The sequence below is a fragment of the Rousettus aegyptiacus genome, unplaced genomic scaffold, assembly GCF_014176215.1.
Source record: "Rousettus aegyptiacus isolate mRouAeg1 unplaced genomic scaffold, mRouAeg1.p scaffold_m13_p_10, whole genome shotgun sequence".
Lineage (NCBI taxonomy): Eukaryota > Metazoa > Chordata > Mammalia > Chiroptera > Pteropodidae > Rousettus > Rousettus aegyptiacus.
This window is the reverse complement of record NW_023416285.1, coordinates 72709338-72736308: the sequence shown is the minus strand read 5'-3', so window position 1 is coordinate 72736308 and position 26971 is coordinate 72709338. Positions and strand designations below refer to the sequence as shown.

At 42.6% G+C, this 26971-nt stretch overlaps 1 protein-coding gene across 24 annotated transcripts in view; it reads right to left on the bottom strand.

The window, feature by feature from the left end:
• The window catches only part of APBB2 (amyloid beta precursor protein binding family B member 2), a 328869-nt gene that overhangs the window by 66737 nt on the left and 235161 nt on the right, over positions 1-26971 (bottom strand). For 18 of the 24 annotated variants that reach the window (XM_036227996.1, XM_036227999.1, XM_036227993.1 and 15 more), the window contains 4 exons: positions 26325-26387; positions 25874-25959; positions 25722-25782; positions 1490-1636 (listed from right to left, as the gene is read on the bottom strand). In XM_036227996.1, the coding sequence (XP_036083889.1) occupies positions 1490-1636; positions 25722-25782; positions 25874-25959; positions 26325-26387 (357 nt within the window). The remainder of the gene's footprint in view (positions 1-1489; positions 1637-25721; positions 25783-25873; positions 25960-26324; positions 26388-26971) is intronic. The other 6 variants (XM_036228008.1, XM_036228007.1, XM_036228006.1 and 3 more) reach the window with 1 other exon arrangement.

Here is a 26971-nt window from a genome sequence, read left to right as displayed (position 1 = left end):
TAATTGAGAGTTGCCAGGCAGCAGTGCTCAGGAGCTGCACGATCACAGAGCCATGGAGAGGTGGGAACCGGGAGTGGGGCAGGGCCCGAGTCCGCCGGGGCCAACCGGGTGCTGTGCTCTGGGATAACTCAGAGCTGTCTGAGGATTTTCGATGCCTTCTTCTTCTCTGTGTTCCTTCCCACCAGGAATCGAGCACTGAATGCAGCTGAAGGGTGATCTTCAGCCAGACCCAGTAGGGAGTGGCTCCCCATTTGACACCCACTGGGTAATCCCCACCCCCCTTCTGTGCAGGGGCTTACGGAAAACACCTCCCAGGTACTCTTAGACTCTGACAGGCTTGTTTTGGCTGACACTGTTACCTGTTATGTTAAACATGCTCTTCAGGATGTGATCCATAAGAAGGTCAAGACTCCTTTCTCTGAGCTGAGTGATACACTTCCTTCAGGCTGATGATAAGATATTAGAAACCACGCTGGTCCTCACAAAGGCAACAGAGGCCCTGTTAACTGGTGAGGGATCGAGGGCGGTGGATTCTTGTAGCACTGTCCCAGACGCTCCCAAGATGCTTGTTCTCCAGGTCCAAGAGCATGGTAGGAATATGGTTTTTCCTAATTCACGTGATTTTTATGCAAATTTGGTATTTTAATGTATTACTTTCTGAAGTTATCTCAACTAACATTTCAAAATGGAATTACTTTGTTCAAAGTGAGAAAGATTGTATACATATTGATTCCAAAATGTACACATCATGTTGATTTTCAGATTTTAAGTGAAGAACATGTTATAAAAGAAAAATCTGACAACTTTCAGAGCAGGACATCAACATTTTTGTGTGTACATGTGGGGGTCACATTCCACTTTGAGGATATACTTTGAGAGAGCTGTGGGTCTTCTTCCTGGAAAACTGCTCTTATATCCTGGCACAAACAATTCTGAATGCAAGTTTAAGGGGTTTCTGTGCCCTAAAGCAGCGTCCCCAACCTTTTTGGCACCAGGAACCAGTGGTCCTATGAGAATCTAATGTCTGATGATCTGAGGTGGAGCTGAGGTGGTGATGCTAGCACTGGAGAGTGGATGCACATACAGATGATGTTTTGTTCCCTCGCTCACCATTCACCACCTGCTGTGTGGCCCAGTTCTTAACAGGCCACAGATTGGTACCGGTTCGTGGCCCAGGGGTTGGGGACCCCTGCCCTGAAGTCCATCTACGGATCCCTGGGGATTCAGAGATATGATACGAAGTTAGGCCCTGTCACTTAGACACTCAGCAACATTCTCTCCCAGGGCCCCAGTCCTCACTGGAACCTGGCAGCACTAATAGGTAGATCACAGGATGCATCCTGCCTATGCTACCTGCCTTTATGGCAAAATGCACCTGATAAATACCTGCAGTGCCCTGCACTACCACATCCCACAGAGCTCTTGGATTTCCTGAAGCACAGAGGAATGTAACCAAGTCTGCCATTAATTATTTCCACGTGTTACTTACCTCTCCCCAAATACCGACTGTATCCCGGATGTCATTTTTGCAGTAAGAAAGCTGCCTGATGCAGTTGTTGACAGCAACGCTACTTTTACCAGGAGCGAGGTCCTCCTCTGCCATTTCTACCCACCCCAGAGAGCGCACCGCAAAACACTAGAAGACAAAGTCAGAGAACATGAAATTACTCTTTGGTCACAGGTCAATCTGTATCAATTTAAAATCCTCTACGAGGTATACCTAATGAGTATTTAATTGCTACATAATGTTTGGTCATCAATGTTCAATCATCTAATCCTCTATTATTGGAAAATTAAATTGTGACTTTTTTTGCTATTAAAAAGCACAGTGATAAATATCTTCTTGCCTAACTTTCTGTATGTGTGTTCAGATTTTTTTCTTAGAGCAGATTACTAAAAGAAAAATCAAAGGGCTAACAGACATTAAAATTTCTTAGCTCCTTTATTTATTAAAAGGCAGTTTTTCTATAGGAAGAAATTTAATATCCACAAGATCTGTTACTTGCACTTATAAAACGATAATAGGAGAGAGAATGAATTAAATCCATGTTAGGCATCTGTTTCAAAAACAATAAAGCAAATACATTCTCTAATACCCAGACATGAAGGAAAATGGGACGGGGGTGGGGAGAACGTGCTTTCACGCTAACAGATCTCAGGTCCTCTAGCATTTGTTATTAGCACCAAATCCTGAGAAACCTACAGAATGGACAAATTTGTGAGATATCTTAAAGCACAAGTTCTATTTATTCTTTTATCATTTACAGATATTTTATTTGAGATCATGTTCCTTGTCTTCCTTTTTAATGCTGTTACTCAATTTTTTTAAATATAAAAAGTATTATATGCATATTACAAGTAAAAAATCCAAAGATGTATAAAAAAGAAATTCCTGGGACATGTAATGGCAATTAAGCTATAGCATCTTCCCTGCTGTCCACTGCCAGGGTTGACAGGTGGCTGGAACTGGGGTCTCTCACCCCGCTCTGTGGCCTGGGGTCCCTCCTAGCTGCACATCAGTTGAAGAGACCACCTTCCCATGAAAGGAGGGGCAGACAAGATGCTACATTTCCATGGGAGCCAAGAGGCTGACTCTCCAAAAGCATCTCATAAAGTTTCCTAAAGTGAACTTCATAATAAAATGAAGAAATGCATTTTTCAGAGAGCTAGAACAAATGATCCTAAAATTTATATGGAGCCATAAAAAAACCCCAAATAGCCACGGTACTCTTGAGAAAGAAGAACAAAGTTGGAGGTATCACACTACCTGATACCAAACTATACTACAAGGCTATAGTAATCAAAATAGCATGGTACTGGCATAAAAACAGATACATTGAATAATGGAACAGAATAGAGAGCCCAGAAATAAACCCATGCCTATATGCTCACTTAATATATGATGGATGAGGTAAAGAATATATACAATGGGGTGAAGACAGTCTCTTTAATAAATGGTGTTGGGTATGGGTTTTTTTGCATGGTAGGTACACGCAAAAAAAAAAAAAACAAACCTGGACCACCTTCTTACACTAGATACAAGAATAGATTCAAAATGGATTAAAGACTTGAATGTAAGACCTAAAACTATAAAACTTCTAGAAGAAAACATGGGCAGTAATCTCTCAGATATTACTAACAGAAATTTCTTTTCAGATATATCTCCCTGGACAAGGGAAACAAAAGAAAAAATAAACATATAGGACTACATCAAACTAAAAAGTTTTTGTATAGCAAAGGAAATCATCAACAAAACAAAAAGACAACTGACTGAATGGAAGAAGACATTCGCTAATGATACATCTGATAAGGAGTAAATATACAAAATATTTGAAGGACTTATACAACTGAACAACAACAACAAAAAAATCCAATTAAAAAATGGGCAGAAGACCTGAACAGATATTTCTCCAAAGAGGAAATACAGATGGCTAACAGATATATGAAGAGATGCTCAAAGTCGCTAACCATCAGAGAAATGCAAATTAAAACCACAATAAGATATCACCTCACACCTGTCAGAATGGCTATTATCAATAAATCTAAAAACAACATGTGTTGGTGAGGATGTAGAGAAAAGGGAATCCTCTTACATTGTTGGTGAGATTGCAAATTGGTACAGCCGCTATGGAAAATAGTCTGGAGGTTTCTCAAAAAATTAAAAATGGATATATCTTTTGACCCAGCAATTGCACTTATGGGTATTTATCCAAAGAAAACCAAAACAATAATTCGTAAAGATCTATGCACTCCAATATTCATGGCAGCACAATTTACAATAGCCAAGATATGAAAGTAACCTAAATGCCCATCAACAGATGATTGGATGAAGAAGTTATGGTTCATATATACAATGGAACATTACTTAGCCATTAAAAAAAATGAAATCCTATCATTTGCAACAACTTGGATGGACCTAGTGGTTATTATGCTGAGTGAAATAAGTCAGACAGAGAAAGACAAATACCATATGATTTCACTTACATGAGGAATCTAAGGAACAGAAAGAATAAACTAATCAAAAACAGACATGGATATAGTAGACAATTTGGTGATAGACAGAGGACAGAGGGAAGGGGGCTGGGAAAATGGGGTGAAGGGTTAAAGAAGTACAAATAAGTAGATAGTTGGTCACGGGGATGGGGAACATGGCAAAGGGAATGCAGATAGGGTTAATACATTGGATAAGTGGAGGGCCAGGGGAGGGATAGAGCAATTGGGGGGATTGTTTTATAATCTATAGAGATGTCCAACCAATGAACTGTATACTTGAAACTAATTTAAATAAATATTTTTTTAAAAAATGAAGAAATGCAGCAAACTGTCCCAAAGTGACCTAGTTCATGACGAAGTGACTTGTGGTCTAGTTCAACCTTCCCCATCTCAGCCCCCAGGTCCAGACTGGACACACCTCTTTCCCCAGTTGCTAACTGCATTTTCTCAGGGGGCGGTGGGAGGGGGGCACACACCAAAATACCAAGGACAATCTATTTAAGCATGTGGATCCTCATGTCCTAGAGGGGGAAGTACTGAGGTACCTGTGTAATCACCGGGAGCAGCACAGCTGCCATACATTGAGGGTGCACATGGGCTGTTTACAAATACACCAAAAAGAGAAGGTCGTCCTTGTGACAACTGCAAAAGCTCCTCGGGACCCGGTCACCTGGAGAGAGGTTCTGGGAGTCACCTTCCCGTTTCACGTGTGCATGTCTATCTGCTGCAGTGCAAAGGCTCCAAGGTGAAGAGGGTGCCCAGAGGCACAGAGCTGGCTAGTGAGCAAGTGAGGCCTGGCCTCTGGTCAGCAGCTGAGACGTTTCTTTGCTGGTTTGCCTGCCCCTCTGCAGCTCTGCTTCCTTAGCCCCAGACTGACTGTGTTTCTCCAGGTACACACACCAGATGTGTCACAGGTGCACACCATAGTACACCTTCCCCGTTTTAGTAAGACCCACAACTTGATGGGTCTAAGCCCGTAAGTGCCCATTCTCGTGTCCTCCAGGGAACACTGTGAAGTTCACTACCCTCCCTGCCATGCTGGTTCTCAGCAGAGTCCCTAGTCAGTAAAATCATAATGCCATAATCTATCCCCTGGCCTGCCATTTCCATCTTGTTACCTACCAGCTCCACCGCCCACCCCCAACCGCCCCCCACCCAAAGAAATAGAAATTCTCTTGATTTGGAGAATAATTGATTTGCACTAGATAATTGTATTACCTGACCCAGCAAGCAAGGAATTCTTCATATGTCAAAGGTATTAACTCATTTCATCCTCATCTCAACCCTCTGAGGTTGACACTAAGTTAACTGTACCCATTTTATAGATGAGGGAAGTCAGTGAAGCACAAGGCTATTAAGTGGTGGACCTAGGATTCAAACCCAGGCAGTCTGACTTTGGCTCCCACTCCTAATCACTCTGCTTTACACCTGAGGTTTTACTGGAGGCCCAGTGTCAGATGGGGCTAGGCCCACAAAGCAAGCTCAAAAAGACAGTCGGTGATGTCGATAAAGTTTCGAGTATATATGGCTCTAGAGTAGGGAGAGCCTGGATTCAAATCTTAGCTCTCAGATTTATTGGCACTGTGATCTTGGGTAGATAATTTACAAAGTGCCAATTATTTTTTTTTATTTGTGAAAAGAGCAATAACAATAGTTACCTCAGAGGGTTTTCACCAGGACAAAACAATACAGGTAGAGAATCTAGCACACAGAAAACACTCAATGAACATTTGAATAAAAAAGCAAATGAGTACAGTGCCACAAAAATTCACTGGAATCATTAAAGGGGGAAATCATCACAGGGATTTGTAATTAGCTGTGACCAGACATTTCAACTGCCCCCAGGACAGCTCTGGTTTATGTTTGTTGTTCTGGCAACATGATTAATAAGAGGAGCTCCTTTTATTCTCTAGAGCGTCTCGGTTTGGATAATAAATAATTCTAGTCAAAATTCCAATGGATTCTGCCTCTGGTAAGGAAATAGGCTTGGGAAGGATGTTGTGATATGCCCAAGTGGAAAGAGGGTTCAAGGTCATGGCAGCTGCTATGAGCAGAGCATCCTGGAGATCCTGGGTGCTGGAACTGAACTCTAAGAAACTAGCATTTCTAGGGATGGCCGTATGCTCTTAAAACTAGAAGGCCGGTACACATTTTCCTCATTTTCTCTATTTGCCTACTAAAAAATCTACAGCCTGTGAATACTCAAAAGAATTTATTAACAATAAGGAAAGTAAAAAAGCATACTGGCTGGTTTTTGTCCCTTGAGTCCAAGAATATGTGGATTAAAACTAAACCAGCTAACTAAAAATCAAGGGTATTTTTGTTGGCTAAGAAATGCAAATGGCTAACTAACCCCATCACAGCACATTAAGTATATTGTTTATCATGCTGATAAAAATAAAACAAAAGCCCTAAGTATATTACAATGAACTTATTTTAAGCTATTTTTCTTGTACAATCCTGCTATTGTAATTTAGATTCTGATTTGAAAAGCTTCAGCACCAGTCCAACCAACCAAAATAAAAGGAACCGGATGTATGGGGAATGACGAGCTCCACCAAGGATTCTCCCAAATGATTGAGTAGCAAAGAGCAACCAGCAGTGTTTGGTGCTGCCCCCGTCTGGTCAGGAAGTTTTATAACCATCATCATTTCGACATGGGGATTAATGCTTATTGATCAGCTCTGAGAATAATTACTCGTTTTGGAGTATGCAAAGAGCTCAGTATTTAATCAATATGCCTTTAAAAACAATTTTCCAATTTCTAAATAAAGATAAACACTTGCACTTTGATTGATGTCCATTCTTCAACAGGTCTTAAACAAAAGGGCAAAAATGAATAATGGTTCATGGTATGGACTGTGTCCTCAGATAGATTTGGAGTCAAGTCATAACTGCTATTTTTCAGCTAGTAACTTTGGACTTGTCAATTCAGGTCTCTCAGTCACAGCTTCTTCATCTATAAAATGGGAATAATAACAGGGACTAAACTTTATAGTACTGTGGTGAGGACTAAATGAGATAATTCTGGTAAAATAATTAGCATGGCACCTAGAAGATAGTAAGAATTCAAAATGTTTATTATTATTGATAAATGCTAACTCTTTTCTATGTATGGATTTTAAAGACTTATCTAGTTTAACCGATTTCAGCTAAAGTTAGCATGTGGAGGGGATACTGTAGATCGTGGTAGGTGTGAACGCGCCACCCAGAAAGCCGTGGTGAAACACAGAAAACTGGGCCCATCCGCACAGTTTCTAAATCAGTAAGTCAGGGTAGGGTCCAAGAATCTGCATTTCTAACTAGCTCCCAAGTGATGCTGAAGTTGTTGATCTGGGGACCACATTTCGAGAACCACTGCTGTGGACAGATGGCCTCTTTTCCTCAAAGTAAAATCTGAGTTCACATTCTAGGACTGCCACTTACTATTTGTGATCTTGGGCAAGTTTGTTAACCTCTCTGTGCCTCAATTTCCTCATCATAAAATGTAGATACTAAAAATACCAGCCTCACAATAGCCTATCATGTGTTGTGAGGATCAACTGAGATAAATGAGTTTGCTGCTGCTCCTATTGCTGTCATTACTTATTATGAGCATAGAGTGGGACCAGGGTCATGGCTGGATTAGAAGGGACAGTTCTTGGCCTGAGGCTTCCTTCTCTCCCATCTGTTCTTTCTTCCTCCACATTGGAATCAAGTTGTCATATCTCGGTTGGAAACACACAACCTGTTTGAAACTTCTATTTCTCTGAGTCCTATTTTAATAGAGATGTCTGCCTGGAGAGAACCTGTTCCTATAATGTGTGTAGAAAGAACACAGTGCAGAGCTTTGATTTCTATGGCCAGATGGTCCTGGGTTCAAACTCTTACATACCCGTCAGCGGGTGCTCAGCCTCCGTGAATCTAAGTTTACTCAGTTGAAGGATGATTATACTACGAGGCTCACAGAGCTTCCAGAATACCCAGAGAAAGTGAGGAAGGTAAAATGGCTGGCACATTGTAGGCCCTCAGCAAATGTTCACTCTCTTCTCTTCTCTTTGGCTTGAGGATACTGTCTTATTTCGTTATTTGTTTTCCCATGGGCCTTTAGTTTTTCCTTCCCCAGAGCTTTAAGGAGAGCAAGCAAAACAAACGCATGCTGGCAGAAAACTAGGGGGCCTCATCCCTGGACCCTAAGGTAGGGTGTGGGAGGGGAGAGACAAGGGAACTGAAGCTATGGGAGAGTAGGGTGTGAGCCTCACCTCTATCCAGGTGAGCCAGCCCTGGTGCACAGCACCACGGGTGGTGCTTAACTCAGAGCTAATGTCCATGAATTGTAACTATATAATGCTCTATAACCTATTGAGGGATGACAAAAAGGTCATCAACAGTGTTGTTAAAATAGACAGCAACACTAAACTATAGATATTAAAAAACTGAAAGTTCACTGATAAAAACTATAGTTCGGTCTAGCATTACAAATGTAATCCTAATTAACACCCATTTATAGGGATTACTTACCACTTAAGCCTAATTATCTTGCAGCACAATAACAACTGCATATTCAAGTCAATAAACATTTATTGAGTGCCTATTAGTTCCCGGAGACACAGAGAGATGAGTCAGGCAGCGCTCTACTCTGGAGCAGCTTATGATGGAGTAGGCACAAAGTGGGGATCTACAACACGACAAGGTGAAATAAGGGAACAGAGGCACACATGCACGTTGGGAGTGCATGGAAGGAGTTTAACTCACAGAAAGGGAGTTATGGACAGCTTTCTGAAGAATGTGGTATTGAGCTGAGCCTTGAAGAATGGATGGATTCATTCATTTAACAAATACTGATACCTACTATATGCCAGGTACTGGAGATCATCGAAAAACCCAACAGAACAAATCCTTTGCTCTGAGTAGTATTTCAAAAAACTGGAATGGCATATTCATTTGGCTGCCACAGCAAAGGTCATATAGCTCCATCAACATGAACCAAGATGAGTAAGGGCAATGGAATGTTGGGAGGGCGGGGGAGCGAGGGGGGGCGGTTGGGGGAGCGAGGGGGGGCGGGTGGGGGAGTGGCACACAGCAGGAATAGTGGCTGACAGCCCAGGTTCCCAAGTCACTGACCTGGGATCAAAGCCCAGGTTGGCCACTTCTTGGTGCTATGATCTGAGTCAAGTTACTTAATCTTGGAGAGACTCAGTTTCCTCATCTGTTGCAGTGAGGATAATGGTATGGATCTCCCAGGGGACTGGCATGATTAGTGGGATAGCTTATGCTAAGTACATTGATAAGGCCTAGGCCAAAGAGGATGGTTGAAAAAAGCTGGCCATTATTTTCTCAAGATACCCGATCCCTGCCAAATGTGTCAGGATTGGTGAGTGCTGCTAACAGGCAGCCAGTCAATCCTGTTTTGTTTTTCCAACTAGAGATCAAGTGTCACTAAGGATACACCTTGAGTAGCTGGGGCAGGAAGAGATAAGGGTCCTTCTTAGGACCTGGGAGATGCATGAATGGGCTCTGGGAAGTTCTATATGTACTGAAAATATATCCAAAATTGAGTGTGTGTGTGTTTGCCTATTATGGGAAGAAGGTCTAGTGTTTCCAACAGCTTTTCAAAGGCTCTGAGACTATAAAGTACTTTAAAAGAATTCCAAGGAGGTTAGATACCAGAATACTCACTTATCGAGACATCCATTCAGGTACATGGATTGGGGTAGAAAATGCTTACTAGTTGGCATCAGAGTTCTTTCATGAGAAGTGAATGGGGAAATGGTCACATGATCAGGACTTTAGGGGAGAAGAGAAAAGATGAGTAAGAAAGGGAAGTCGGGGAGGGGGGTATGGTGAGAAAGGGCTGCACAGCTCCTGGGGAAGCACAACCTCTGGGGGAAAGGTGTGCCTGAATGACTTGTAAAGATGAGGAGTCCAGTACCCAGTTTTAAAAACCAGGAACTGTTCTGGACACAATGAAAGACCCTTGATATCACCGTTGATGCTCCATCAGAAGCCTATTACAAAGAGATGGTTAACATCACTGGGGGAATTAAAGCAGAAAGGTGTACCCTCCCAGGGGAGATTCTTGACAGAGAAAAAGCAACAGGCAAAAGTCTCAGAGTGGAGAACAGGACGTCAACCCAAGAGAAAAGTATATGTTCCCCCACAAAAAAGGGCAGAACTTTGGGGAGGACCCATGGACTTCCGCAGGACGTGGGACTAGGGTTGAAGTCTGCCTCACCTAGACCCTAAGGACATAGTGATTCTGGCTGCTGCCTGAGTTACGAAGAACTGCTCTGTGGAGACCTGTAGGTGGGAAAAAACCCCACAACATGTATTCTTGCTATATGTGACTATGTAGAAGAATCTTCTTAATAATCATACAACCCATATATGACCAGTGAGAGTACCCTTTTTAAATTTCATACTGGTGACCAGAATAACATAGCCATTTCAGGTACATTTATTATATTTGAAAGCCTGTGTTCTAGAATGTTTCCCTAAGTTTTAAGAACAGCCCTCTGCCCTTTCATTTTCCAGTTACTTTATGCATTGGAGACATGACAGATCTGATTTCTGCCCAGAGGCATGTCTTCTGACTGCCTGTATTTTGCTAAGAAATAAAGCAGCCAGCAAGCAAAGGCTATGACTTCAAATGACTTTCACAGAGTCTGTTCTAAACATGCACGGGCTTTTCAAGGTTCAAAATACCCTCCTTGGACATCACCTCCACAATGGGGAAGTCTTTAGTGAACTAGTATTAGCAGTCATTACATGGAGGGGGATAGATGATTGCTATCATGAACACAGGCTGAAATTTAGGCTATATTTGCTACTGCATTTCTTTGAAACACTAAAATGCTTTCCAAATCCAGCATCTTGGTGGGCTCTGTCAGAGAGGTGCCTGGGGACTCTAGAGTGGAGCCTGACCCAGTTCTCCATCCAGCCGAAGCAGCAAATCAGCCTGATTAATTATTCAGAGTGGCAATGACCTCGGCAGACAGGGAAGACCCAGGGCTTGTTCCTACACTGACTCCAATGAGCACCTCAGCTGCTCCTGCTGCACCCACCCCCAAACCCTGACTGCCTGCAACATGGTAAGCACTCGAGCAGAAAACAAGATGCCTGGCCCTTTGGGGCCCTGAGCCCACTAGTGCCATTTACTTAAAAGTTCCCTTTTCTATTTTTTCAGAGCAAGACGACCCTACTGGAAAAGTAAAATGCTAACATTCTATGCTGACAGGTTCTTCCACAAAGAGCATAGTCATAATAATTGGTAACATCTGTGTAGCACTCACAATGTGCCAGGCACTAAAGGCTGATTATAAACAAGGCATTATCTAGGACAGCCATCTCCTTGTCTGCCTGCTCTCCCGACTGCTGCTGGGGCAAGTATGTGTGTGTATGTGCGTGCGCCAAATTCTTTCACATATCGTATACAATCAACTTAACCCATATGGCAATATATGAAGTAGATGTTATGGCCTGGGTCCCTTCAGAATTCATATATTGTAGCCCTAACCCCCAACGTGGTATTTGGAGACAGGGCCTTTAAAGAGGTCATTAGGATTAGATGAGTGCATAAGGAGGGCCTAATCCGATAGCACTGGAGTTCTCATAAGAAGAGAAACTGACACCAGGAGTTTGTGCATATAGAGAAAGGCCAGGAGAGGACACACCAAGGACAGAGGCCACAGGAGAAGCCAAGCCTGTGAACACCTTGATCTTGGACTTCTAGCCTCCAAAACTGAGAAAATAAATTTCCAAGTATTTTGTTATGGCTGACCAAGTAGACTAATACAGTGGTGCATAAGGTAACCAGCTGGCGTATGGTGGAACTGAAAAATCACTATCACCGTGCCGCGCTGCCACCTAGGGGTGGCAATGATGCCAGTTTTCCTGGGGGAGAGACAGAGAGAGGCAGGCATACCTCACTCTGTGCCCGGGGAACCTCAGAGAGGACCTACAACCCCTCCCCAGAAATTCAGTGCACAGGGTCATGACACTGCCCTTCACAAACCTGAACTCGCCAGCTAGACCAGGCTGATACCAGAGGTCAGGGCGGCCTGGTCCCATTCTAAAGTGGCCCCAGAGAACTCGAGGCCAGGAGCACATGGAGAAGGAAATCTCCCTGGAACAGGGAATAAGTACTGTGGATTCCCCCCAGATCTAGATTCAGTGCTTCCGGCTGATTCTGAGACTTCTCAGAGGTGAATGGGAGGAAGCCTGCACCACAGGCACTAACTCGCTCAGAAGAGCTCTGGGTGCCCTTGTGCGCACTGTCCACCGGGGGCGCCATCTCCCTTTCTTCCTCCTCTCCTCCCTCCCGCCCCAACAGCCCACACCTGGTAACAGATAAGGGAAGGTAAGGAGTCTCCATGGAAACAGAGGAACTACAATTGCAATCAGCTGAGGCCAGTGCTCTCACCACACGCACTGCTCTGTTCTGAGATGGCCTAGCATTGTCAGGTTCGGGGACGACCTGTGGGAGGGGCCAAGGGGCAGCCAGAGTCCTGCTCTTTCTCTTACACAAAAGGCTTTCTGCCGCTGAAAAAAGGCCAGCGCTCCATAGCAATGACAAATCATTTATAATGCCTGGTCCACAATGACGCTCATTAATCTGAGTAGGGTGACTCGGCACCATGTTATAAGCTATTTATAGACATTTAAAAACAAATTTAAAAATGAATAAAAATAAATAAAAAATAAAAATAAAATCCAGAATGTCAACTTGCTAATTTACAGAGAGAAATGTTAAGTCTGACCCGATACTTGTATTGGCTAACAAGAAGCTTAGTTCTCTGGAAGAAATCTACTCCTGTTTTTAATCACCAGCAAAAAATACAAGCAGAGGAGCCCACTTCAACATCATAATGGCAAGGATCCTCAGAGATTCATTGCTAGTGTGACAGAGAGACAGGCCTCCAGGTTGTGATTTAGCATGTAAACAGTTAATTGTATTAGTTACTTCCTGTCCAGGCTGGCATTATGAGGCCTATTTTTATCAATGGAAAAGTTGAACAGAGGTGGATTCAACCAAGAGATGTAGCCCAATGTTTCAAATGTATATGTTCATATTTAAACACAAACTTGCAGGCATATCCCATTAGACATCTTCACATACGATCATCATCACTTTACTAGCAGTGACCATTTATCTAGTGCTTACTCAGTGTTTGGTATTTTACATATAAAATTAAAAGTCTGGATTTGGCAAAGAAAGCATGAAGGAGGACGCTGACATTTATAGATCACTTTCCAAATACTACATGCTGTACAGCATATAGCACACGTTCCCAAAACCCTACAAAGTCTGAGCTACATTTGTCATTTTAGATTCGAGAAACTGAGGTTCAGAGAACTTAGCTGAATGTCAATGTCACACGGTAAATAAGTGCCAGTTAGAGTTTCAACTGAGGTTTAATCCTCAAGGCAGATTATTATCTTGATTTTACAGAAGAAGAAACAAGCTCAGTAAAGTTCAGTAAAGGGGCATAACCGAGGGCCAGCTGGATCCTAAGCCTAGTGTTGATCCCACTATTCTTTGTTCTACAGCGGTTGTTCTATGAATAGGAATGCTCAATCTAAAGGAGGCTCTCTGTGGACCCCTAAAGGCCTATTCCCGAAAAGAGGCCCCAACACAAACTTCGTGCTCAATAACTTTAGTGTCAAATGGAGACAGACCAAGGTATAGTGGCAAGAGTGGACCTGATCTGGTTGGGAGTCCTGGCTGTGTCCTCAGCTTCGACATCCTTGGAGGGACAACCCTGCCCTTGCAGCCGGTGGTGAGGATTAGAGAGGGTGTGTGTCAACCCCGGCAGGGAGCCTGGCACAGCCATTTTTACTTTAGCAAAATGGAGATAACCCGGAGTCTGAAGCCAGAGTGTCCAGGTTTGAGTCCAGGATCCCCACGTAATTCCTGAGTGATACAGGGCAACAGCTGTCCTGCCCTGTGGCTCAGCTTTCTAAGCTGTAAAATGGAGACAATGGCAGTATTTATGTCCTAAGAAACATCATGTACAAAAAATGGTATCATACATCTAATGTACTTAGACTGGTATGTGGTAAGTATTCAGTGTGTGAGCTATTATTATAATTAGCTCTAAATTATCAACAAATCCTGATCTAGGCCATGCTTAATGATATAAAGCACATAAAAATATCCATTTAGCCAGTAATTGGGGGTGGCAGGATCAGGTATCAAGTTAGACCCAAGGGCCTGTCCTTTGGTGGGGCTAGTTTCTGCCTAGTGCCCAATACAATCCTTATTTGGCTTCTCAGGAGCTCCATCTTCACTTCTAGGTGGGGCTTTGACACAGGCTTACAGACTGGAGCCTACGTTCCAGGGTCCTGAGACACCTGGACCAAGAAGTGGCCTGAGCCCTTGCTACGTTTGCAGTCCTTTATCTGAGCTTTCCAGTTGCTTCCTGACCGATACTCTGGGCACCCAGCTGGACCCAGAGTCCTGTCCTAGAACTGAGTCTTCCAGCAGAGCTTTGTGCTAATTTCCTCTCTAGGTGCCAGTGGGATCTAGACATTTAATTCATGATCATGATGTCCCTCCATCCCAACCCTGACTCTGAGCTTCAGGCCATGGAGATGCTCATGCTACAAAGACCTGCTCATTAGATGGGACTGTCTGGACACAGAGCAGGCCTGCTGAGCCTTTGGAGAGTACGATTTGGACCATTCCTGCACTTATCCAAGCAATAAGGGACAAGTATAGAACTCAGGGTTTTGTTAAACTGTTCAAAAAATTCAAAAGCCTCCACAAAAGACTATTTCTTACATAATGTGAAATAGTAGCTCTCTTATGAAGGGCGAGGGTGGAAGAGGGACTTCTTAAACCTGACACTGGACATGTCCAACGAGGGAATCTGTCAAACCCTTCTAGTCGCACTCCCAATCACAACACCTCCCAGTGGTCCCAACCCAAGGACAGCTCAGAGTCACCACAGAGCAACTGAAATAATCATGGTCTAATAGTAGACACGGAAATTTCTCCTGGTGAGACAGTGACATTTTACACAAAAGGGAACTTCTGCTGCTGGAGACACTCAAATGCCAACAAAAGCCTGGTCTGCAGCAGTGAGCATCAGATTCACAGCCCACACTCTCCGAGCTTGAGTAAACAGCCTGTGCACGTCCAGGCCAAGAAGCCAGGCTGGTGGGATGCTACTTCTATTCCTGCCGGAGAGCAGCAGACGTCTTCACCACTGGGAAACCATTCTTACTCCCCGAAAATGTGAATGGTATTGCAGTTTTCCCTTACAGGAGTCTTGGAAAAAAACCGAAGGCAAGTTCAATGGTCACGGGGCAGATTTACACTAAAGATTCTATGTTGGCTGCTATGAAAAGGGTATCTTGATGTCTATGAACGAGTGTGGGCAGATGCCAATCAAAAGTTCTCCTTCTACATAGGGTATCAAGCAAGAGATGGGGCCTCAGAATTATGAGGAGAATCTGGAAAGTGTTAATAGTAAACTTCTTCAGGAAAAGAGATTTTAAAACATAGAACCCCCTACAAAGGGGCCGGTGGGCTCTTATCCCTGGGGCAGAGCTTTACAAACAGCATGTTGAGTTCACTGTCCCTAGTGATCTTCCTGTTTCAACAAAGATGACTAAACCAGAGTCGCTAGGTTTATTCTGTATCTAGGTGATGATTCTGTCACAAAATGCAACGTCTGTGAAACTTATTCCATGACAACGCATTAGAGCCTCAACCACACCATTTAAAAAATTGCTTTGGGAAGAGCTTTTACAGCTTGAAGGAGAGGATGGCAGTTCACACCTGAGCACATAAAAGAGGACACAAAATAAAAATTTTTATGTCTTCAGAACATTTTCACTTATTAATATTGTGATGTGCCCAGTGCAAGCCAGGCCACATTATCTTAATTTTACACAGCTTACTCTGGTGGGAAAGGGGATTAGCTTCAAAAGCACATCAGCACCCTGTCAAACAGTTATTCAGCACTGCCACCCCGTGTGTCTCTGCAGACTTCCCATCATTCACAGAAAGAGGTCCACAAAGAACTCTACAGGAATGGGAAAGTGCTCTGCATGTAATGCAATGCCAAAAACGTGCTGTGGGCTGCTGGGAAATCTCTCAGCTTCCTGAGTCAATCCCCTCTCCCTCGCCACGTTAAATTTTTAATAATTTTTTTTAAAAAAGGTTTTTGGGAAAATGTCTTATTGGTGCTACATCATTTATGAGTAGTCTTACTGACATTGAGTGCCCCCACGCTGTAGGAGGCAGCTGGCCAAGGACGCTGCAACCCCCCTTTTTGACCATCGCTGTTACCCTCTAAAAATCACTGCAAATGCTGGGGAGAAGTGGCAGACCAATGTACGGGGCAAGCAGACAAGTGACAGTTTCCTGAGAAATGGGACAGCTTTGAAGCCAATTAATATTTACAAAGAACTTGGGAATTTTTTAAAAACTAATATACAGCCCCTGATGACTAAAGCCCAAGTCTTTCAACTAGGACTCTGGAGCCTGAAGCCAGCCTGGGTTCAACTATGGGCACAGGGGAAGGAAGATGCAAGGTACCGAACATTTTAATCCATTCATCCATTGACACTTTGGATGCCCATCTCCGCCACTGCTGGTGGCTACTGCCTGTCACCTCACCTGTTCCCTGCCATCTTCCTGCAGGGGAAGAGGGAAGTCTGCCTTTCCTTAATTAGTCTTTCCAGCATCTGCCACCACAAGGTGCAGCTGCCAACATCTGGGTAACAATGCATCTCATTCCAACAGCACGCTTCAAGTCCCTAGGGCTAACATGGCTGCCAATTCCTTGACTGCTCATTCAGGCACGTTTAGTGACCAAAAGTTAATAAGGGAGAGGAAGCCAGGGTTCTGCCAGGAGCACAGCATTATGTCTAGCTGTGCGAGCAAATAAAGGGACGGGAACAGTTTTACAAACATAAAACTTGTCCTCTGAGCTAGGAGACAAACGAGCATCTAAGGCCAACAGCTCAAGAACAGAGCGCGTCAGCTCTGCTCAGTGGAAAATGACGCTGGAGCAGGGTCAGGACACCTGGCTTTAGGCCCTGCTCTTCTGAGACCAGCTGTGCGTTCTTGGGCAGATCACACTGCCTCTCTGTGCTTCTTCTGCTTCTCCGAAGGCTTGGATGAAATGGTCCTTATCTTCTCTTGGTGAATGTCAACCTAAAAGTCATGCATTCTTTCAGGGTTTGGTATGTTTGTCACTGGTTTGCACCTCTGTTTCTTGATTCAATGGTGTTAATAACCATGACCTTCCCTAAGGCATTTTCGTTGAGTGATTTAAGTGTTGAAATGACATTTGTCGCAGACTGTATGTCTCAAAGATAGCTACAAGAAAGCCTCCTATCCTATGTGCTCTCTGCAAAGTCACCTCGCCACTCTCCCTCGAGAGATGGCGTCCATGTTTCCACCTGGTCTGGGCTGTGAGCTCTCTGAACAAAGGAATATGCCCAAAGTCATGTGGTGCCATTTCTAGAAACAGCCTTGTCTCACCTGGCGGCCTCAAATTCCTGCTCCTTGGAAGCCAAACACCACATGGGAAGTACACCTGCCTACCCAGGGACTGCCACTGTGAGAATCTCAAGTCACATGGAGAGGCCCTTGAGGGTGAGATGCCACATGAAGAGAGAAGGGCCAAGAAGCCCTGGGCAGCCCGTCACAGGAGTGAAGAAGCCATCTTGGAAGTGGATTCTCCAGCCCCAGGTGCCCCCAGTGGATCAGAAAAGAACTGCACTCCTGAACCCCTCTCAAATTCCACAAAATTGTGTGTGAAATAAATGTTTGTTTTAATTTATCAATTTTCCACCTGGTCTGGGCTGTGAGCTCTCTGAACAATATGGCCAAAGTCACGTGGTGCCATTTCTAGAAACAGCCTTGTCTCACCTGGCGGCCTCAAATTCCTGCTCTTTGGAAGCCAAACACCACATGGGAAGTACACCTGCCTACCCAGAGACTGTAGTACATAGGATTAGATAGTTACATAGTACATAGGATTAAATAACAAACACAGTGTTACCTGCAGTATTGGACAAATAAGGATGGGCCTTACCTTATCTGTTCCTAAAAGAATTTGCTGAAAATGAACACAAAATTACACATACGATTATTTTTAAATAATCTGCACTTACATTTACAGAAAGGATGAGAATCACTAAATTCAGTTGCAATGCAAGTACACTTATTAGCTTAAGCATCATCTTTTCTTGGGAAACCACATAAGCCGCCCCTGGCACAGCCTCCATTCACGACACAATAGCTCAGCATTTAGCACACTACACTGAATTTGCCTGTTTGCTGCCTGCCCCTTGAAATAGGGGACATATCTATTCTTCTTTGTAATAGGAATAATAATATTGGCTAATGCATAAAGAATGCTCATTATGTGCCAGGGACAGTTCTAAGCACTTGGCACATATGGTTTTGAACCCATGCAGTCTGGGTCCAGAGTCCACGCTCTTGACCATTACAGCACACGGCCTCTTCTTTAGCCTTAGGCATTTGATAAATGTTTTTGATGCAATTCACAAATCTAAAACAGAAATCAAATCAAACCCAAACTTCTCAACAGATCAGGATTTCTGAAATAAAAAACACAAACCTATGCCACATGAATAAAAATTATAAGAACTGCATGCAGACAAAAAATCCCATATAAATACTAAATAATGATAATGAATTTGCTACACAGACCAGAAATAAATTTGAATGAGAAAATATACTCCCTACCCACTTCCTGTTTATCTGTTAGTACTAACTAATTGGTAGCCGCTAATTACTTCATGAAAATCTATGCTAGTAGGAACCAAGGGAGGGTACCGATAGAGCTCACGGATGAATATCAGAATCTCATGTGCATTCACCATTCATTTCAGAAAGTTTCTCTACCAAACCTAATTGACTGGTTTGTATCATCTCCTTCCCCTTTCTCTCCAGCTGGGACAGATTACAACGAACGAGTAAGGAGACAAATGAAGCCTTCACAAAATCCGGTGTTTGAATAAAAAAATCTGTGAGCAGCTGAGGACTGGTTACAAGTTGGAAGGTTTGTGAAGAAAGACTATGCCTACTTCCCCGCAGAAGATACAAGAAAATGATGCCTCGGTGATCAGTTTCAAATTCGTAAGTGTTGCTACTCAAGTTTTTGCCTGTAGAACAGCGCATCAGCAACACCTGAGAGCTCAGCAGAAATGCAGTCCCTCGTCCTGCCCCAGCACAGCTGAATTTGCCAACATGTGCAGGAAAGTGTGAAAGCAACTGCAAAGGTTAACCACATGAATCCGCGTGACACTGAAAAGAAAGGGGGCATCTGTCATGGAGCAGTGACACTCCAGTTCCCTTGCCATGCCTACCTCCAATATCTCTGCTACCTCCACCTAAGTACTCTGGTAGCCAAAGTGATCTTACAGCTTAGGGAAGCCATGACTGGGAATGAATAATGAATGGGTCTCAACATTTTCTTGGTCACGAGTCAAATGCATCTCAGTTCGAGCCTCAGTTCCACCAGTTATTAGCTGTGTGATAAAATGAATTTCTTAAGCTATTCAGAGCATCTGTTTTTTAACTATAATATGCAAGAAATAAAAGTGAACACTTGTATTTGCAGGAAAATTGCATGTAAGTACCTGTGCATAGGTCACAGGCAGACTGTGTTCAGCAGAGAGAGCCAGCAGCCTGTCTCTAGTCCTGGAGAGTACTTCAGAGCAAATTACTCATTTCCTTCTCCAGATTTCACAACGGATCAGGGTGTACTATTTTATCTCCAGATGCCACAGATCAGAATTACTACATTCCATTTTGAATCTTAAAATTTCTCAGACCGTAAATGACTTCTGAGATGATGACACATTCATTTTACAGATAAGGAAGCTGAAACCCAGAAAATTTAATGCTTGGGATAATATAATCTTCCTTATCCAGTTCCTTTATTACAGATTTCACAAACCAGTGTTCTAAATGCAGTTCTAAAAACCTCTTCTCACAAATATCCTAAAATGATTTGTTATTTACTGAGACGAGACAGTGGGAGGGGGGTGGGTGGGTGGGGGAGGTCAGAGGCCCAGGTGACCCACTTTCAAATGCTATCTCCATTACAAATTGTGTAACCCTAGGAGTTTTTACCTCACATTTTCTGGGACTTACTTTTTTTCACCTATATAGGAGGCCTGTTAGATCACCTCTAGCATAACCTTCAGCTATAAGAAATTCAATGATTCCAAACAAAATGTAGCTTTTGCCAATTTCTGTAAAGATGTAATTTACAATATTGTCCACAAGGTGGCAGAACATCTCCTTTACAGAAGTCCAAGCAGAGTGACACAAAGGATGGGAAAGAACTGTAAGAAACTAGGACATATTTTCCAAAGCATTAAATTTTCTACAATTAACTATAAAATTTTATTTTAGTTTTGACCAGCCTAAGCAAGTATTTGGGCAGTAATGCGCCACATGCCATGAGAAAAAAGTGTTATAGAGCTAAATTAGAATTTTAAGGGATTAAAATTGGATGAGCACAGGGAACAGACTGTAAAATAACAGGAATTTAGAAATGCAGGTTAGCTGGCCACCCAAAAATGGCAAGGAGTTTCCTTCTTGACAAATGAAACATGAGAAGCAATTATCTACAAAAGGTTGAATATACAGAAAAATTTACAACACCTTCACATGGGAGTGACACAATATAGAGAAAAAATGATTAGAGAAAAATATTTAAGGTTATAATAATGAATAAATTTTAAAATTCAAAAATGCATAGGGACAAAAATATGTGGTATCCTGAATAATATCTTGGAACAGAAAAAAGGACGTTAGAAGAAAAACTGATAAAATCAGAATAAAGTATTTAGTTAAGTTTTGTACCAATGTTAATTTTAGTTTTGACAAATATACTATGGTTATGTAAGAAAGGACATAAAGGGAAGCTGGGTGAAGGGTAGGAGAACTCTCTGTACTATCCTTGCAACTTTTCTGTAAACCTAAAATTACTCGAAAATAAAATTTAAAAAATGCATAGAAAAATAAGAGCGAAAAATAGCCAAGAAACACAGAGCTTTGTAAACAATATCCTGTCCTGATAATTGAGGAAGGGGACATTTTAAACTAGGAGGTAGTAGTAATAAAACAAAGATGAATAAATAAAGATGACAAAGCCTAGAGTAAAGTGGCTGTGGACAAAGAGGTATATTCTAGGTTATTACTGATGAAATTATATGTTGCTGTAGCCTTTCTGAAAAGCAATTTTGCAATAAGTGACAGAAGCCATATACTGATAGCCTTTGACCTGGTAATATCGGTTTTAGCAAGCTTTAATAATTTAATAGCAGTAATTAAAAAGAAAAAAAAAGTCACCTATTTTTATTAAGTTGCAGCTCTGGTCTATAGCACTGGAAATTGTTCCTATGGCCACTGGATACCTAAACAGCTTATGATGCTATGAATTAAATGGAATATTATAATGGAATTCAGAATGACAAATCTGAGAACTGTGGAATGGAATATATGAAATAATTTTTAAAGAGTTCACTATATGCAATGTAGTATCCTAGATTGGATCCTGGAACCGAAAAACTATACTAGTAAAAAAAATGAGAAAATGTGAATTAAGTCTTTAGTTTATTTAATAACATGGTATCAATATTAACTTCTTAGTTTTGACAATTGGACTATCATTATAAGACAGAGTATATGGGAGCTCAATCTTTGCTACTCTTTTATAAACCTATGTTTATTTTAAAATAAAAGATTAAAATAAAAAGCTCAGAATTATGTACAAACACATATTGCTATCAACTATAAAACATTTATTGTATAAACATTAGATAGGCTCGAAAAACATTTTCAGAGTTATAAAAATACATTGCTTTTTGTGTGGGGCGCTAGGGAGGATACGTGTGAGTGGTATGTGGCCATCTGATGCCACCACTGAACGGATGATTACCAAGATGCCCAGACCCAGAGCGGCTGGAGAGGATTTGGAAGTATCCATATCTCAAAAGGCTAGCAATGATTTTAATTTTTTTAGCAGGTAATTGCTAAATAAGGCAGTAAGGAAGATATTTTCTCTAATAATAATCTTTTTAGTAAACATTCCTCAGGGACTATCTTTAGAATTTCGTAGTACATGAAATTAAATATCTAATATATAAAGGACACTTTCTGCTTATTTTGGGGGGCACTCATGTCCCTGGTCCACAGCAGCCTGGAGAAAGTAAAGGATTATCTAAAGAAGGGCTTTACTTCTACAGAGCTTGAACCTCTGGAAAATCCTTGGTCTCGCCATTTGTCCCTTCTTAGGTGCCTTAGTCAGCAATAAATAGCCAAGGGGTGACTTAAGAGAGTAGTTGGGAGGGGAGGAGAGGGTGGTGGTGATAGGGAGGCTCCTCCAGAGTGGCTTCCTTAAAGTCACTTCTAAACTCACTGACTTCTTCAAAGTTTGTAAAAAATAATTGCATTTAGGGCAATAGGATTTTGAAACAGTTGTAATGCTGAAAGAACATCTTGGCTTTCCCCCCAGGGCTTTCCTTGGCTCACTTCCAATAGGGGGTGGCGTGACCTCGCAACCTGAAGAGAAGCACAGTGAGACACCTCCACTTCCTCAAAGGAATGTCAACCCCACCATCTGCATGGCGGTTCCAAAGTGTGTAGACCTGCCTGTCACCAGCGATGCAGATGATCTCTACTCCAATCCCAGCACCCCACTGTTCAGGGCTCGACTTTTATCATAAGACTTGTTGGTATTACACCACGGAGGGATGGTCTGGAAAAAGCTCTATCCATTCCACTTAAAGATTCCAGAATTATCTCTGCCTCAAGTCAGAACAGAAAGCTAGTCCACGCCATCGTAATCCTTCACTGATTCATTGGAAATTAGTTTTGTTTGGGTGTCTGTCCTTTGCTTCTAATGAGTAATACTATGAAATACTAACTGGAAACGGCCAAATTTCTCTTTATCTATAAATATTTGGAATATTGTTGAGGCCACTAATCACATTATTTGCTGGTGGCCCCTGTGTGAAGCTTCAAGTGAGACTTTTCTCTAGATAGCCTGGTGAACATAGGCACTGGAGCCAGATGGCCTGGATTCAAGTTCTGTGTCTAAAACTTATTAGCTGTTGAATTTTCTAAGCCTCTGTTTTCTCATCTGCAATGTGGAGATAATGATACGTGGCTCACTGAATTTTTGTGAGAATGAAAGTCAACAGAAACAGTCTTTAGGATGATGCCTGGAAAAAAGTTAGCACTCAAATATTAATTATTACAATTACTCTATAACAAAACACTGAAAAACCTATTACGTTCCATAAGGAACTGGGATGCTTCTGTCTTATGCACAATGTGATTCATATAAAGTAGGGTCTGGAAGCTCTTTTCCCCTCCCAACATGCGTGGGGTCCTCAGCAGTGACGGTGACTTTCTGCAGCATGGGAGACCTGCAGAATTCAGAATGGGCGGATAGTAAAGCAGATGTACTTTGCAGAAGTCCCTTCAGGATCCTGAGCTGCCCTTCCATGGATTCCTGCCATTCATCCTCAGTGTAAATACAAAGATGCATTGATTATTCCCTTATATATTCTGAGGCTTTTAAGAAAGGCTTTTTAAAAAAAGCTTTGGTTTTAAAAGTCTTCTCAGACATGTAAATAATGCATGTATTTAGTTTAGAACTAAGTACAATTTCAGTTAGTAACTTATGACAAAGCTCAGCCTCCTTACTAACATGAACAAATTCATAATAGGTATTGGAAGACCCATGCTGGCCACAGAACAGTGGCAGATAAAGAATTCAGTAAGCAATGCAACTGGGACGAAGCACTGATTTAGGTAATATTTCAGCTAGTCCTCCTATTCCTGGTACCAATTCCATCTCCACTCCAGGCATCACCGTCCCCACCCACTCTGTCAATTTTACATGGTGGCTTTACCGACCATCACTGCCTCAGCACCTCATGGGCAGAGAAAGATACTGCTGCTGCTCACCCCGCATCCTCCAGCCTATGCTAATCGCCCTTGTGAAACACCTAGTAGCAAAGCAAATTATTTGCAACCCACCTTCCTGTTATATTGCATCCCTTCCTTGCCATAAAATTTATCTTTAAATGCCAGCATGCTAGCCACAACCCAAGGCCTTGTTCAGAATACTGCTAGCTCTAGAGTGGCCTTCATCCGATCGGGCTGTGCTGAGAATAGAGCTGAGTTGATTAGGAGCAGCAGAGATTTCAACTGCGAGCCCCAGGAGTCTTACAGAACCAATAGAAATATGGCAGTTTCTGGCGAAGGAGTCAAGGTTTTGAACCTGCATGGTATAGCTAGCACTAAGGGAGTGTATTTGCTGGTTTATTCATAGGGTCAGATTTGCTTTGGGCTCAGAAAAAATATCTAGAACCAGCTTCATAATTTGCAAATGAAAATGAAATATGAAAAATGAAAATGCAGGGCCGTTTGTTCAAAAAGCAGGAACAAAATGCTGTAGAAAGCATTAAAACATGAAACTTTTCCCTTTCTTCTGCATTCCCTTTCTTGACTTGTTATGGTGTTTCTGACCTGTTATTTAATGTCATGCCTCCTCAGGCACAGGGATTCTTGCGGGGTGAACGCAGACCTGCACAGGTGCGGAGGGTCCTTACCCATCCCCACAGATCATCGTTCTGGGCTCCCCTTCCCAACAGCTGCTAGACAGATGTACCATGCTCTGGCCAAGGGTGGGAACACTGAGTCAGAATCCCTCTTTTTCATGGATTCGCCTGCCCCAACCCACAGCAGATGGGTGTCTCTCAAGTTTTTTTGCAACATCTGTGTGCCAGGACATGCGAGGTACCTAAATTGAGAGTAGGCAGGCCTCACCCTCCACTGAGTCACTCCCTGGACACCACTGGTGCTATCAGCCTGGCTGGGCAGGCCACAACTCTGACCCTTCCCAAGACACTATGGAGCTTGTATGCCCAATACCAACTCTCCCCATGCTCACCCCGAGGCCCCCACAGGGATGAAGGCTACTGAAGTCATGGGGTGGGAATGGGGGTGGGGAGGTCTGGCAGGGCCTGGATGCCACAGAGCAGGGGAATAGGAAGTCAAGAGCAATGTGAGGAAATAGGGTGTGGCAGGACTGTGTAGAAGCCAAGGCTCCAATGCCCTGGTACATGTTCCACGGCTCCACTGGGCTTCACATAATAAAACACAAAGTCAAAAATAAAATTAAAAATTTCAAGATGGCAACTGCATGGCATTAAACCTCAGGCCTGGGGCCCTGATTCTCAGTATGTGGTCCTATGCAACTGCATGATCGCTTGCCCGTAACCCTGGAGCCCATCGGAAGTCCGAAAGCAAAGGTTCGCTCTCACTTTCCAACATAAATCATACCTTTGTTTATGACAAGGATGGTCAAGAGGTTTTACGTTACATAGTTTGAGGCTGCCCTAGAGAAGGTGGGTGTGAGGGGTCTTGTACTACCTGTTCAGCTCTGCAAGGCTTTAAAGGCTTCTGAAACCCATCCCATCAAATGATAATTTTAACTTATTACAAAGAACTAATGTAGTAAGATACAGGCAGAGTTGTGGTGACTACAGAAATCCTCCTAAACCTGCCTTGGCCTAAGGACTTACTTTAAGTGTTGGGGAGCTCAGGGAAGAGAGAGGATTGAGGGATAATAATAAGAGGCTCTGGGTTGATGGTTTGTAAAAACTGGACCATTATCCAAAGTCATTATTTGATGCAAGACTATAACCTGGTTGCTGAAAGCATGTTTTTTACAAACCTTGGCTTCTGGGTCACTGTTGATACTACAAGAATCGTCATCATCAGCATGTGGGGCATTTCTAGAAAGAAACACAGAAAACTAGACTTAGAATTATATTGCAAACTGTTGGCACAAAGGCACACATCACGGCCAGTCCTTCCGATGCCTACCTGAGTTTCAAAGATGCATAGCGTAGTGTTGCTCCTTCAAACTCTTTTAGACTGGGGTCTGGGTTAACTGTGGCTGCATGCAAATCCTGGAGGAAAACAGATGCCTGTTAATGAAGACTGGGGGAGGGCTCATGACATAGATTCAAATGTCTGGGGCAGAAAAGTCCTCCCAGCCTGAGGCAGAGAGTGCACGTGAGCATAGGCAGAAAAAGGCATGCAGGGGCTGCTGGATGCTGGCTCAGTGCAAGCGCCGCTGCTTACAAGACAACAGGCAACCTGGGGCAACCAGCTTGAAGTCAAAAAAAAGGCAACATGTATGTGAACTGGGCAAGAAGCCCTGTCACTCCATCCCTGCAGAATGCATGACAGTCACAAAGAATAAGAAGGTACAGCCAGAGCCATGCAAAAAGGACAAAACATTAAATGATCTAAAAGCCGACATTGTACTTGCCTTCCAAATGTCACTATTAATCTTTCCCCCACTCAGAACAGCAAAATCACTCCATGGCTGTTTCTAGACATATAATTATTCACATAGGAAAAAAGCACATTGATTTAAAAAAAGAAAAAAGAAAAGGAAAGGGAAGGAAAAAAAGAAAAAAAAAAACACAAGACACTGTTGTTAGCATTGATATTCACAGGGTGGGTTAGGGAATAAATTCACTCTAACTGCAACTTGTAAGCTCTCTCTCTTTAGATCTAGATTATCACCTGAAGACTAGGAAGGAGGAAAGAGATGGCACTTTACTTACCAAAACAAATGACTGAACGTTATTAGCAGATAGTGAAGTTATTTTCTAAATGTGGTCTTGAAAGCAAACAAGATGTTTCCAGATAGTCAATGCCTAGTATACCTAATTCCACAGGAAACTTTTTCTTTCCCATTAACCAAACAGAACTGTTTTCTTGAGGTATGGGGAAAATTAGGGATGATACTTGTTCATGTGCTGGTTTGGAAATAGGAATGTCCATGGCTAAGGGCGTAAAAGGCTGAGGGGTCAAATTATTTTTACGTAAAAGGACAACAAATGGGGATCCAATAAGGAACACAGCCCGACATCAACATCTTGCTGAATTTTAACCTAAAAAAGAAGTCCT